This window comes from Cricetulus griseus, chromosome 3 (assembly GCF_003668045.3).
Source record: "Cricetulus griseus strain 17A/GY chromosome 3, alternate assembly CriGri-PICRH-1.0, whole genome shotgun sequence".
Classification (NCBI taxonomy): Eukaryota; Metazoa; Chordata; class Mammalia; order Rodentia; family Cricetidae; genus Cricetulus; species Cricetulus griseus.
This window is the reverse complement of record NC_048596.1, coordinates 183,646,591-183,662,230: the sequence shown is the minus strand read 5'-3', so window position 1 is coordinate 183,662,230 and position 15,640 is coordinate 183,646,591. Positions and strand designations below refer to the sequence as shown.

The following is a 15,640-nucleotide window of genomic DNA, read 5'->3' as shown; positions in this document are numbered from 1 at the left end:
GGGCACCAGATCTCATAACAGATGGTTGTGAGCCACCATGTGGTTGCTGGGAATTGAACTCAGGACCTCTGGAAGAGCAATCAGGGCTCCAGCCCTTGAATCTACTTTTTAAAAGCAACTACTTATTTAAATATTTAACATTGGATTGGACTTTTATATACTTTATACATATTTTGTATATTGATACAAATTTGTAGAACATATTGTACATGCATTTTTATTCTTGTTCAAGGTATTGTACATACTATACTGCTCATTTAACAATGTAATGCTAATTTCTAGTCCTTGAAAGTTATTATTACCAAATGTTTAAGATAATAAGGAAATGCAGGTGAGTATTAGTCACCTATTACAATCAAACTTGTAGTCATATTAGGTATGTATTTAAGGTAAATATATTTTAGATAGGTCATCATCAAACACTTCAGAGATCTATAGAATATAGCATTTAAAATGTTCCAATAACATAGGTTCTTCTTCTTCTTCTTCTTCTTCTTCTTCTTCTTCTTCTTCTTCTTCTTCTTCTTCTTCTTCTTCTTCTTCTTCTTCTTCTTCTTTTTAATGACAATGAGACATGTCTGCCCCTGGCAACACCAATCTACTTCAGAAAGATGATGGGCACTGAAGAAATTCCACGTGGAATTAACTTTCTTTGTGGCAAAAGTAACTCACTGGACAAACATTGCCAAACACTGTCAAGACAAAGCAGGACAATCCTTCAAAAATCCTGCTTTGCAGTAAAGTCTGTCAAATATTGTAGGCCTGTAGGCCAAAGATGGTCACCCCAGTGTTACAGAGGAATTTTGGGTGACTCTCCAGGAAGCCAGCTGTTTCTGTCATTTTTCACATTTTTTTGGAAGTCACTTGCTTTCACTTCCTACTTACTAAATTAATATTAACTTTCATCTTAGATCTCTGAGGGAGTGGAAGACTAGATTGTTATAGTTTTACTTGTTTGCCAGACTCAGAAAAGAAAATCACTAAAAAGATGTAAAGTGTCTAAGGTTGAGGGACATTAAAAGATAATTTTGATAATGCAAATTAGAATAGAATGTGAATTATGCACAGCCTTTCGAACTCATTAAGATAGGATAGATATGGAATATTTTCTCTGAATTTGTCAAATGCAAATGGACAAATATATATTGTATATCGTTACACTTATTATATATAGTTTTTCTTTTAGTTACAACCTTTTTAAATTTTAGACAAAAAAGGGGAAATGCAGTGATATTCTGTTTAAGATCTAACAAATAAATAAAGCTCGCCTGAAGATCAGAGTGCAGAGCTATCCACAGTAGTTAGCTATAGAGGCCAAGCAGTGGTGGCTCATCTTTAATCCCAGGATTTGGGAGTCACACACCTTTAATCCTAGCACTAGAGAGGTGGAAACAGGAGTGATATGGCTGGGGAGAGAGAGGATATAAGGTGGGAAAAGATAGGAGTTTGGGCAGTCTGAATATTCGTAGAGATGATTGCAGTCTCTGAACAGCAGTTAGTCTGAAGTAGTCAGTCTGAAGCAGTATGAGGATGCAACCGGAGGACTGGATTGCCCCTTCAGTTTGAGCATTCTTAGAGGTAAGAACTCTCTAGTGGCTGGCCAATTTGCTTCTCTGATCTTTCACCCCCTGATAGCTGACTCTGAGTTTTTATTATTAGTACCAATTAGAATTTGTGCTACAACTATGTGGGTCCAGAGTATCAAACTCAAGTTGGCAGGTACAATTCCCAGCACCCACATGGCCATTTGCAATCTATTATTATTCCAGTTCCAGGGGATCTGATGTCTTCTTCTGGCCTCTGTGGGCTACAGGCATGATATGGTAAACACATATATGTGTAGGAAAAACCACCCACTCCCACTAAATTAAATATTTTTTTTAATTTATGCATTACTTATAGTGGTCCTCCTCTATGTATGACTACAGGCTAGAAGAGGGCACCAGATCACATTACAGACGTTGTTAGCCAACATGTGGTTGCTGGGAATTGAACTTAAAACCTTGGGAAGAGCAGTCAGTGCTCTTAACCTCTGAGCTACCTCACCAGCCCCTAAGAATCTATTTTTAAAAAACTAGTTTTTTGGATTGGTGAGATTGCTCTGAAAACTTGATGAGAGTCCCAGAATCCACATGGTGGAAGCAAAGAACCCATTCCTACAGTCTTCTGACCTCACATGTGCACCATGGCACACATACACCTAAACACATAATACACATATATACACATAAACACAAGCACACATGCACACATGCACACAATAAATAAACAGATGTAAAAGTTGAATGTTTCTAAGTTAAAGAAGAGCTGTGAAAATTATTTGACAAAACTAGTAAAACAAACAAACAAAACAGGCTTTAAATGACAAGGTCATAATATCTATAATAACTGAATAGGAAATTCAACTGAATGGAACAACATTTTTTTTTCTGTTTTGAAATCAAATATGAGTTATAAAAAAGCAATGCCAACTCAGGTCTGTAAGCCCAGCACTTAAGAGACTGAGGTAAAGCTAGAAAGATGCTCAGCCTGCCATGCAAGTATGTGGACCTGAGTCTGGATTCCTAGCACATATCTGTAACTCCATACTGGAGGGTAGAGAAAGGAGGATCCCTGGAACTCACTGGCTGGCCACCCTAGACAAATCTATGCGCTTCAGGGTCTGTGAGAGGCCCAGTCTCAAAATAAGGTAGAGAGTGACTAAGGAAAACAAAAGCTGTACACATGTACCAGTATCCATACTTGTCCACACCAACACAAACAATCTGAATGATCTTGTTTTGATTTGTTTTATTGAAACAGGGTTTCTCTGTGTAGCCTTGGCTGCCCTGGAACTCACTCTGCAGACCAGGATGGCCTTGAACTCACAGAGATTTGCCTGCCTCAGGCTCCCAAGTGCTGGGATTAAAGACATGTACCACCATTGCCCAGCTAAGAATGACCTTTAATTGTAGGCTACTTATCAAGATCCCACCCCCCCCAAAAGCCAAAGAAAATAATCCACATAATCCACAATGAAAACCTCAAGAAAGAAATATATTAAAAGTGTCAGAGCTGGAGAGATGGCTAAATAGTTAAGAGCACTAGCTGTTCTTACACAGATCAAGGTTTGGTTCCCAACACCCATATGATGACTTATAATTGTAATTCCACTTTCAGGGGATCCGATGCCCTCTTCTGACTTCCTGAGGAACCAGGCAGGCACATAATGCAAACATACATGCAGGCAAAACATATGTGCACATAATATAAAATAAATGCATTTTTAGTAATTAAAGAAGAAATTGTATCATTATAATTAACTATAATAATTATCTCTAGCAATAGTAAAAGGCATAACACTATCAATGAACTTAAAGACACACTTTCACTTGTTTTTCTTTCTATACTAAAGTTAGAGGTAAGAGTTTCATTTCTCATTCATAAACACTGTATAATCACGACTTGTAATAAGAAATGTGACATGCCATTATTTACAAATTCTGCTTACTTTAATGTTCTAACAGCTCATGGTAAAGATGCTTGGAAATCCTAGGGCTTGGAAACTGTCTTCTGGCATCCTATTTAAATGACTTATTTAGGGGGACATTGCTGGAAAACCAATACACTTAAGTGACATGATCTTCAGCTCAAATTACATAAAATATTTAAAAAATTACATTAACATTTATTTATTGTGTATCACAACTTTTTGGAGTCAGTCCTCTTGGCCATGCAGGTTCCAGGGACACAATTCATATTATCAGGCTTGGCAACAAGTCCTTTTACCTGCTGAGCCATCTTGACAGCCATCAAATTACTTTATTTATTTATTTATTTATTTATTTATTTATTTATTTATTTATTTTCTGAGACAGGGTTTCTCTATGTAGCTTTGGAGCCTGCCTGAAACTAGCTCTTGTAGACCAGACTGGTCTTGAACATAGAGATCCACCTGCCTCTGCCTCCCAAGTACCAGGATTAAAAGCATGCACCACCATGGCCCAGCTACTTAAATTTTAAATTTAACTTAATTTTATGTGCTTTGCCTGTATGTATGTCTGTGCACCTCATGCATGCACTGTCCATGGGATAGAATGGGGCATCAGTTCCCTGGGACAGGAATTACAGGCAGTTGTGAGCTACCCTGTGGTGCTAGGAATCAAATCTAGGTCCTCTAGAAGAGCAACCAGTACTCTTAATTTCTGAGCCATCTCTCCAGCCCTTTTTAAGATTAGCATATGATGACAATAGGAAACTATAAAGTTACGTATCTTTCCAATGTATTTTAATATTTCTATATTATGAGATGGATTTCCTGTAGCTCAGGCTGTCATTAACTTCACCACAGAACAAAGGATAACTTGCAGTCTGAGACAGAGCTTGTCTTTCAGAACAGGCTGGCCTATACACATAGCAGTCTTCTTGCTTCTACTCCTAGTTACTAGGATTACAGTTTGTACCACCATATAAAGCTTGCAGTTTTATTTATTTATTCATTCATTCATTCATTTTTTGTCAAATAGACAGTGACTTGCTATTTTCTACAGCCTTCTGCCTCAGCTTTCCAAGTGGCTAAGAGCATAAGCATTTGCTACTATGTTCTTTACTACAGTTTTAAAATATTGCAAGTATGACATGTTCCTAAGGTGAATAATAAAACATTAAAATTTACAGATACATTGATAGAACTTAGGAACTCTTCATATATCCAGCATTTCCATATTTTCTTACTTACTACACAAAATGGGGGAAGAGGGCGTTTGTAATGTCAGAGTGGATCCATCTTTCCTTGTGATATTAACTCGAAAAACCAATCTGGCACGTGTGCTCTTTTTCTTGGAACCAGCAATTCCTATTCTGGCTTCAACATCAGCATTCCTCAGCTTCAGTATTCCTACGCAGTCCACCCTAAAAATAGAAAAAAAAATGTACCAAGTGACACTGTTATTGTCTAAATAGTACAACTTTCTTGTTGTTGTTGTTTTTTGTTTTTTGAGACAGGGTTTTTCTGTGTAGCCCTGGCTGCCCTGGAACTAGCTCTGTAGACCAGGCTGGCCTGGAACTCAAAAAGATCCTCCTGCCTTTGCCTCCTGGTGCTAGGATTAAAAGTGAGTACCACAAGTTTCTTTTTTAAAAAGGCAATTCTTTTATTATTAATTATTTGAATAGGTAACAGTCATAAGGCCTCAAACTCATAAAATACCAAAGGATAAATTTTAAATATTCAAAGCTTTTAATCTTGTTAATCTATTTAAAATGGAAAAAACAGTAAAGAATTAAAATTATTCTTTAAATATGAACATAAGTAATGGCCAACAAGAGAATTATTCTATGCTTTTAGGAAAGCAAAAAAAGTATAATTTAGTCCATCACCATTCTAGAGGAACGCTCTTTGTCTTTTGGTTGTGAGCCTAGCCTTTAATGGCTGAGCTATATCTATAGTCCTGTAGGAACCTTTTTAAAAGAACAGTTTGTTCTATTTAAAAATGTTTTAATAAGACCCTCAAAATCAGCTGGGCATGGTAACCCACACCTTTAATCCCAGCACTCAGGAGGCAGAGGTGAGTGGACCTCTTGATTTTGAGGTTAGCCAAGGCTCTTGAACTAGAAAAATTTTCCAGATTATCATCAAAATATAATATATAATAAAAACTTTCTTAGGAGCTAAAGAGATGGCTCAGAGGTTAAGAGCACTTGCTGCTCCTCTTGCAGAGGACTTGGGTTTGGTCCCCAGCAGCCCTGTATGTTGGCTCACAACTGCTTGTCACTCTAGTTCCAAGAGATCTAATATCCTTTTCTTGTCTCTGTGGGCAATTGCACAGACATAATGCACATAAATTCACAAAGGCATACACACATATATAAATATATATTTAAATCTATTTTAGAAATTTGCCAAGAGCCAGGCGTGGTGGTGCACACATTTAATCTTAGGACTTAGAAGGCAGAGACAGACCCAGACTAGTCTACACAGTAGTTCCAGGACAGCCAGGGTTATGTAAAGAGATTCTGTCTCCAAAAAGAATAAAACCAAAACTCAAACAAACAAAAACCACAAAGTAAATAAATAAAATATAAAAATTTTTCAGGCATAGTGGCACACACCTTTGATCTCAGCACTCAGGTGGCAGATCTCTGTGAGTTTGAGGCCAGCCTGGTCTATGTAGAGGGTTCCAGCCCAGTCATAGTAACATACTGCAACCTTGCCAAAAAAATAAAAGAGGAAGTGCCTGGTAGTGGTGGTGCACGCCTTTAGTCCCAGCACTCGGGAGGCTGAGGCAGGCGGATCTCTGTGAGTTCTAGACCAGCCTGGTTTACAAGAGCTAGTTCCAGGACAGCCTCCAAAGCCACAGAGAAACCCTGTCTCGAAAAACCTAAATAAATAAATAAATAAATAAATAAATAAATAAATAAATAAATAAATAAATAAGAAAAAAATTTCATTAAGTACTTACGCCAGTGTCATGTTGTTGCTAGGATCAAGACCAACTTCTATAACAGTGGTACCTTCAATGTCCACTTCTTTGCAGGGAGTTGTATTTCGTCCAGTTACCCTACAGGCTTGATAAAATCCGTGTGGTTTCACTCGACCAGAATCATTGCCCACAAACACCTGCAACACTACTGGTTCATTATGACCTTCCAGCTAGAACCAGATAACATAAGCACTAGTTAGCATTTCAAATAACCTCATTACAAACTAAACATTCAAAATCAAATCCTAGCCAGGTAGTGGTGGCACATACCTTTACTGTCAGCACTCTGGAGGCAGAGGCAGGCAGATCTCTGTTAGTTCAAGGCCAGCCTGGTCTACCGAGTGAGTTTCAGGACAGCCAGGTTTACACAGAGAAACCCTATCTCAAAAAGCAAATCAAATCCTATATTTAAAACTATATGAACATAAAGGAAAAGTAGTAAAACTTTTCCTTCTTGTGTGTGTGTGTGTGTGTGTGTGTGTGTGTGTGTTGAAGACTGAACCCAGGTACTCACAAATGCTAGGCTAGTACTCTACCCCTGAGCCACATACCTAGCCCAAACATTTTCTTATCAAGAGTCGTGCATGGTAGCACACACCTTTAATCACAGCAGAGATAGGTGAATCTATGTGAGTTTCAGGTGGATCTCTGAGTTTCAGGACAGCAAGGACTATATAGACAGTACTGTCTCAAAACAAAATAAGGCTTTGGGGGTGGGGGAGGGGGGATCTGGAGACATAGCTCAATAAATATAGGCAAGACTCACAACTAAAAGTAAAAATACTGTATTAGTTCTACAATAACTACATTTTAATTACTTAGATTCCTAAGCTAAAGTATCATATAATATTTATATAAGCAGCCTCCAAAGCCACAGAGAAACCCTGTCTCAAAAAAAAAAAAAAAAGAGAAAAAAAAGGTATTAAATTTTACTTCAAGTCAAAGTTCTCAAGAGGTATAGGTAATTCTGATAACTTTAACTTTAAAAACCTTATTTTCCATGTTCTTTTGTTTTGAGACAGGTAGTCATGGCTGTCCTAGAGCTCTCTATGGAGCCCATGCTGGCCTCCAACTCATGGAGATCTGCCTGTCTCTGCCTCTTAAATGCTAGAATAAAAACCATGAGCTACTAGGGTCTGGAGAGATGGCTCAGAAGTTAAGTGTAGTGGAATATTAGCTTAAGATGTGTTACATTTGTTTATGTTGTGAAGTATTTGTTTAATGATGCAAAGATATGTATTCTTTTATGTTGCATTTGTTTAACTCTGTGAACCTGTGTTACTTTGCTAGCCTGAAACACCTGATTGGTCTAATACAGAGCTGAATGGCAAATAGCTAGGCAGTTGAGGGACAGGTGAGGTTGCCAGGCAGGGAGAATACATAAAATAGGAGAAGAGAGGAGGGAGGAACAAGAGAAGGAGGATACTCCAGACCAGCTACCCAGCCAGCAACAGAGTAAGAAGGAAAGAAAGGTATATAGAATAGAGAAAGGTAGAAGCCCAGAGATAAAAAGTAGACTGGATAATTTAAGAAAAGCTGGATAGAAACAAGTCAAGCTAAGGCTGGACATTCATAAATAAGAACAAGTTTCCATGTATTTATTTAGGAGCTGGGTGGTGGGTCCCCAAAGGGCAAAGAGTTTAAAAAACAAAACAAAAAAGCCTACAATTAAGAGCACTGGCTGCTAGGCTGCTGAGTTCAATTTCCAGCACCCACATGGTGGCTCACAGCCATCTATAATAGGATCTGATGCCCTCTTCTGGAATGCAATTGTACATGTGGATAGAACACTCATACGATGGATGGATGGATGGATGGATGGATGGATGGATGGATGGATGGATGATGGATGGATGGATGGGAGGAAAGGAGGGAGGGAGGGAGGAGGGAGGGAGGGAGGAGGGAGGAGAGAGAGAGGGAGGGAGGATGGGAGGAAGAGGAAGAGAGGAAGGGAGAAAAAAATATGTACTACCATGCCTGGCTAACTTCTTAGTAATTTCTACTATGTTTCTTTGAATTCACTTTAAAATTTCTTCTTAAAACATTTCAGGTGAATCTACTATCACTACCAAACAAAGGAGACAGATAATTGATGAGCTACCAATTTTTTCTTTTCAGAACATACTTTCATCTTTCTAACTAAAATTTAACCAGGCATGCTGGCTCACACCTATAATTCAAGCACTCCTGAGACTGAGGCAGGAGGCTTGCCGTGAATTCAAGGCTGGCCTAGACTATACATATTGAGTTCCTGGCTAGCCTGGGTTATAGTTATGAGTTTATATATCGCAAAAAAAAAAAAAAAACCAAAACCTGTATCTCATAAAATATGCATAAATATGTGTATATATAAGCACAAGGATGTATGTATTGTTTGTATCTGTGTTACACTCATTGTTTTCCATGTACATGATGCATGCAAAACTAAAAACAATGTAAAAAAAAAACCAGCTAAACAAACTCAAATATTATCTAATTAGACATTTGTTTTCTATTATACTGAGCTAATAATTCTATCCTTTTATTCCAGGAAGCATTTTCTGAGGTTAAAATAATTAATAAAATGGAAGGAACTTCATCACATAAGTATGTATTATTTTTACATTTAATTGATGGCTGTGTGTGGGGAGCATGTATGTAGGCATGTGTGTTTCACGGTGTAGGTGTGTGGAAGTCAGGACAACTATATAGAGTCAGTTTTCTTTGGGTACTGGGAATACACTTTTACCCAGGAAGCCATCTCATGGTCAGTCTTTACACATTACTAAATAAAATGAGTACCTTCACCGTCGGAAAGCCTTGCTGCGTTCTATCTTTTACTGAGCCTCGGCTGCCCTCTGTCAGGTACCGAGCTCGGTGCTGGGTTTCAGGCTGTACAACTATCTTCAGCTCCTTCCCCTCACTTTTAACCGGATACTGTCCACATAACATAGGGCTCTTCTTTACTCCAGTTCCCTTTTGGTTGTCCAATGTTCTGAGAAACCAAAGCACAGCATGGAAGAAAATATCAAAAACAGTTTTCTACAAAAGCTACTTAGATAAAGGAAGAAACAGAAAGGCAATAACACTGAAAATAATTGCTTAGATTACTGATAAAATAGAATACAGCCTTAAGGAAGAAACATCCTATATAACCAAAGTATCTTTAAAATATTTTGAACCACATATAACTATATGCCATGAAAAAGAAAGCTGGACAGGGTACAGAAAAAAAAAAAAAAGTTGGGTGGTATAAGGAAAACAATGCAATAATTTATCAAGTTTTCACACTGGAATTCAGTTAAAATAAAACATAAAAATCACACTGGAGATTAGACAAAGCTAAAAGATCATGATTACTTTTTAATAAGACTTTCAAAGCAAAAGAAAACAGAGGGAATGGCAACAACTACTAAACCAGCTCACAAAAGGTCTAAGATTCAACAATGGAGGTATATGTAGTATATCCTTTTGGAACTCTTTCTCAGTAAATCAAAATGAGAAGTTTATATAACTAAAAAAATCAGTGATTCAATTTTTATTGGGGAATGAGGCTTACTGTAAATAATAAGTATGATTTTTTTTTCAGATTCTTCTTATCTGTGACTGGTTAAATGATAAAAGCTCAATAAAAATCTTATAGTTTGAGCTCTATCGAAAAGGTACCTTTGCTTGTTTTAATTGTGGAGGTTTCAAGTTTGGTAGTTTTTTGAAGACAAGGTCTCAAACACGCAAGGCTGTCTTCAAGCTGCTGTATAGCTGAGGATGGCCAATTAGTGTGGATCCTACTGCCCCTCCACCTACCTTAGCACATGCCTGGCTCTAAGACTGTTTTAATAATTTATTTGTTTATAATATCCAAAATTGTGAATAGGACTTCTATAAAGTAACTAATATAATGCAAATATCTATTGAAAGAGATTTAAAATCATCCATGTATGTTCTTAAAAAGTCAGGGCCTATCATGCTTTTTTATTCACAACCAAGTAACTGGATCCCCAGAAGAATATTATGATTTTAAAAACAGAAGAACAGCTTTAAACCTGGCCCTAAAATTTACCCATCCAGGTGTAACCAAGCTGTTGCCTTAAATTATTAAAAACAAAGGAAAAGAAGGCAGTTACTCAATAAAAATGACTCTCTAGGAAAGGGGCAAAAGTATGGAGGAAAGGATAACACTGACAAAGAAGTCAGTAGTACTACAGGGCAAGCTCACATGAGATGTTTGCTGATGAAGGCAAACAGGAAAAAGAAATGGACAAGGAAAGCAAAGAGGAAAAGGAGTTTTTATAATAGTAAGATGGGCAAGACCATACCATAATTGGACAAGAAATGCCCTTCACATAAGTCTGACAAATTATGTCAAAGATTACCTGTATATGTAAGTCATTTTAAAAGCCCTAGAGGAATGAATCTATGAACAAAAATACCAGGAAAAATGGGACAAGAAACATTGTTGTTGTTTTTTTATTGTTGTTTGGTTGGCTTTTCTTTGTTGTTGTTTTTAGCATTCTGAGTCAATTCAAATGTTTGAAGAGTATATACAATTTCTTAAACAGGAGATTCAATAACAAAGGGAGAAAAAAGGTATATTGAAACTATGTAAAAATATCTCCCTATACACACACACACACACACACACACACACACACACACACACACACACACACACACACACGAACTAAAAGAAATTATAGTATAATGATAACAGCATTTACATGAGTGACTAGATTTGGATTGTTTACCTACTTTCTTGTATTTTTTCAAATATATCTATAGTTCATATATATTAGTCATAATAAAAATGAAAAATTTTAGATTGAAGTACTAAGAAAATGGGAATGATAGGACAACCAATTTTGTCAGGTATGCTTTTTATATTTGTATTAGTCAAACAAGTATTCTGAAAGTAAATGGAAATGATTTCTGTAAAAAATAAGTATCTTCTTTGGAATGAATATTTGTTGAGTGAATTTATATATATGCTAATATATTATATATATAATAATTTATATATAATATATATTTGTAAATACATTTACAAATATATTCACAAATATATTTACATACACACACATGAAAAAGACCACAAGGAATGAAAAAATTTCTAAAATACTGAAAATAATATTTCTGCTTTTCTTTTCTCTTTTTTCTTTTTTTTGAGAGAGCTCTTACCACACAGCCCAAACTGGCCTTGAACTTACTCAGTACAGACCAGGTTGGTCTCCCTCTCACAAGCCCATTGCCCCAGCCTCCCATCTGCTGGGTTTACATGAATTTACCACCAATCATGTCTGGCCCTAAAACTATATTCTAAAATTCTCTTTATTCTCTAGGTTTAAATGGAAAACATGTATAGTTACATGTGCAGACATGTAAAACAATGAAAGCATCAACTAATTCTTAGAGAAGTAGTAATTCAATTTATAAATTGTTAAGGTAAAACAGCTTTAGAAAAATGAAGCAAGCACCAATTCATTACATGGGAACTGATTGACTTTTGCAGGGCTGGGCATCAAAGCCAGGACTTTACTCATGTTAGGAAGGGACTCCATTACTGGAGTCTGACATCTATAGGACAACTACCATAGACAATTATCATGATGTGGGTCTTAGCTTAGAATGATACTAAGGTTCTTTTGTGCTAGATAGTCCTTCAGGTTGTCTATGTCATAAAAATAATTTTCACTACAAAAAGATCTAATGACTTTTCATATCCACATTTTATCATATCTAAACTTCTAGAACTTTAGAAGAAACAGGGCTGCTGATTCTCAGGCCATTAGCTAAAGAATTTAAGAACGATACGGTCAGCAAAAACAAAAGCAAAAAAGTTTCCTTAATAAGCTCTTCTGGAATCAATTGAAAGTTCATTTAATACTTAGCATTATATCAACTTCAAACTGTGTCACCTCATATTGAAGACTATATTACTTCTCTCTCAAAACATTTCAAAACTTCGTGTTTCTAACATCTTTCTCATCATAGGAAAAAAATAGGCAATTAACTAGAATTATGGATTAAGAATGGTTGTCCATGTATTTTTACATTTGGTTTCATCCTTTCCTCAATAAATTTCTAATAAATTAAAATTTTCTTCATCATTTCCACATACTATTGTCAAATATTTTTCCATTACCTAAGAAGATGGGCATTTCTTCTGCTGCTTGATGGAGTTTCTGCTTCATGAATTATTTCATGAAAGTATTGTCTTGACCAATGTCATTATACTTTCCCTGGTAACCTCAAAGCATTTCTAAGATATATCTATCATACAAAAGCAGAAGCAGAAAAGATGTAGGTCAAGAAATCTTTTCAATCAGCAACAGTAAATCACTGTTTGACTCTAGCTATCCCTAAGTCAAAACTTTCCTGTCCTTAACTGGAAACTTTAATAATTATTTCAGTATAAATAGGAAAATAGCTTTCTCTGAAACTTTATAAAGACCTTTTCCACTGCAGTCCAAATAAGAACACATATATTTACTGACATCCACACATCTTTCAGATCTGGACTATCAGTCACACTGCCTTACATGACTTGGGGTGTTCAGAATCTTTCAGAGCCTTAACCTACATTTTATAGTTGAATAAATGCTCCCCTTCCAAGTTCTGGACTATTAGACTGTGACATAATAGGAAAGGCTGTGTATCTTGTTTTCTTTTGGAAATTGCATAACCTAGACTTTTTGAATCCATAAAGTATTTTAATTATTTAGTTATATAATTCTAAAGGAGTTTTAAATAAAGGTATAAAGGAAAAGAGTAGGCTAATTTTTTTCAAATTAATTTTCAGGTTAGAATAAAAGGAAATGAGTTTCATTATGGGTTTTCAAATATAAGTACATATAGACTTAAATGACGGATAGTAATTTTAAAATGTACATAGGGAATTATTTGCAGACACATTTAATATTTATTATGATAAATACCATACTGAGTTGGATTTTTAATGTAACAGTTCAAAGATGTCATCATGGGGCACACCAATCTAAGCTTTCAGACAATTTTTTTTTTCTTTTCAATAAGCAGGAACTGCAAGTGATCCTAGGTCTCCTATAGAATCATATTCTGCCTCCTTAAAAACTAATTCTCAAAATCTAGTGAGTTAAATTTTACTGAATATACTGTAGAAAATTCATTTTCAACAGTCTAGCAACTATATATTACAATTAATAATAAAGGAATCCTAAAGTAAATCATGTTAATCTGTATTATAACTTGGAATATTCTATAATATAACCACTGAGATACTTGGTGAGTAGTGTACCAATGGCACAGATGGAAGAGGAAGCTCAAATATGCACCATGATCCTGTTTCATTATCCTTCAAGTAAGAAACAGAATCCGAGAGGGGGAACAAAGTCCTGAACTGAACTGGAACTACGTATCAAAGGGGAAAAAAGTTTCAAATAGAGGAACCTACATGAGAATTGGAGTCATCTTTGTTTTTTGTTTTTTTCTTGTTTTCATCAAGTAAAGATGAAAAACAAAAATAAAACACAAAATTCTTTGAAAAATATAATGGAATGAACCATATGAAATAAACTATTAAATGAACAAATTAAGATTCTGGAGAACATTTAGGTGTTTTAGCTAGCATCATCAGACTGTTACTTATTTCTGCAGGTAAAGATATTTTTAAATTCTTTTAAAATATAAGTCCATTTGAAGTTTAAAAGTTATTTCAAAACAGATGATCTTTTCTACCACACCTAAACATACCCATAAAATTACTTTGTTATAATCTACTGCTATTTTAAAATTATTTTTCTAGTAAAAGTTGATTATTTTAAGTTGAAATTTTCATTTACTTCAAGGATAAAATTAGCACTTTTTGCTTTATATGCAAATTTGAACTGAGAATTAAGAAAATTTGGGAATGATTTACTTTTTTGTTTTGCATAATGGTGATAGAACTTTAAAAAATGTGGATACCAACCCATTTCCAGCTTTTGAGTTGCCTTTGTTGTCCGTGGTAAGCTGAGAAAGCACATAGTGAGGTGCTTTGGCACTGTCGGCATCAAATATATCCATATTAGATTCTTCACAATCTCGTCGTTTGACCCCCGGCCTCTGCTTTGGATTTCGTTTTCGTGATTTACGAGGTACCTCAGTGTTATCATTGTAGGAACTGGTGCTCATGTTACTGAAGTTGGAGGGGGAATCCTCCATCCACATACTGCAGCTCTGCTCAGACTCCAATCCACACCCCTCATCCTGGCAGGACATCCGACTGTTATCCAGCAAGTCCTCAGGTGGTGGTGAGATGTACAAAACTGTGTGCCTCTTCGGGGTTGATGGATGCTGCTGAACTGTGTTACCGGTTAACTGCTTTTCACTTACCCCTCTGTTACTTACCCCCACGGCTGAGGAGCAGCTCTCCACTTGCATAGCCTTGCTGTCGGTGACTGAGGTAGAATAAATGGTAGGGCTGGAAGAGGTGGTAAAGGAGCTGCAAGCACCGCCCATGGAGGAAGAGGAGGGAGCTGAAGAAGCATCTGTAGTGTACAATCCAAGAGTAAATACACTATACATGTTTTCACCTATGCTGGCTAGCAGTCCCAATGAAAATGTGATTTGTGAACTGATTGTTTTCCCCAAAATGAATAATTGGAATTTGGTTAAGTTTTAGAATATAAATGCTTTAAGCAATACAAAGCCTACGAAATACAATTTTTAAAAATGCCCAAATAGCATTTTTACTTCTGTTATAATTGACAATTTTTTAAAAATCTAATTTAGCGTTTTAAGCCATAAAGCAAGAATAAAGCTTTTATTGCCTCAGCTGAAGGTTCTGTTGAATTTTAATCATTTAAAGTAATACAGAAAACCCCAAGATGAAACATATGTTTGTGGTCCACATTCAATGCCAATTAAATAATTCATTATAAAATTTGAAAAGTGGGACTGTGCTTAGCCACAAAATATTAAAATAAGTTTCTAACCTATGAAGCAGAGAACTACAGGTCATTTTTAATGCAGACACTCCCTGCTTCAGAGGCAAATCCTGGAATAAAAATATGAGAAAATAAATGAGAAAAGAGCTGCTGATTATTCCAGATACCAATTATAAAATGAAAAATAAATAGAGGGAAAAAAAGATAATCAACTGAACTGGAGGCAAAATGGAACTGGTACCATCACTATGACTGTAAAATCCATGAGAATAAAGGTGAGAAAGGTTTAATGGGAACATGCTT

At 36.0% G+C, this 15,640-nt stretch overlaps 1 protein-coding gene across 10 annotated transcripts in view; it reads right to left on the bottom strand.

Moving 5' to 3' along the window:
* Positions 1-15,640, bottom strand: part of Nfat5 (nuclear factor of activated T cells 5) — an 85,924-nt gene that overhangs the window by 30,624 nt on the left and 39,660 nt on the right. For 4 of the 10 annotated variants that reach the window (XM_027405944.2, XM_027405945.2, XM_027405946.2 and 1 more), the window contains 4 exons: positions 14,380-14,938; positions 9,240-9,432; positions 6,438-6,628; positions 4,718-4,890 (listed from right to left, as the gene is read on the bottom strand). In XM_027405944.2, the coding sequence (XP_027261745.1) occupies positions 4,718-4,890; positions 6,438-6,628; positions 9,240-9,432; positions 14,380-14,938 (1,116 nt within the window). Of the gene's footprint in view, positions 1-4,717; positions 4,891-6,437; positions 6,629-9,239; positions 9,433-14,379; positions 14,939-15,385; positions 15,448-15,640 lie in introns of those variants that run through there. The other 6 variants (XM_035442660.1, XM_035442662.1, XM_027405948.2 and 3 more) reach the window with 6 other exon arrangements.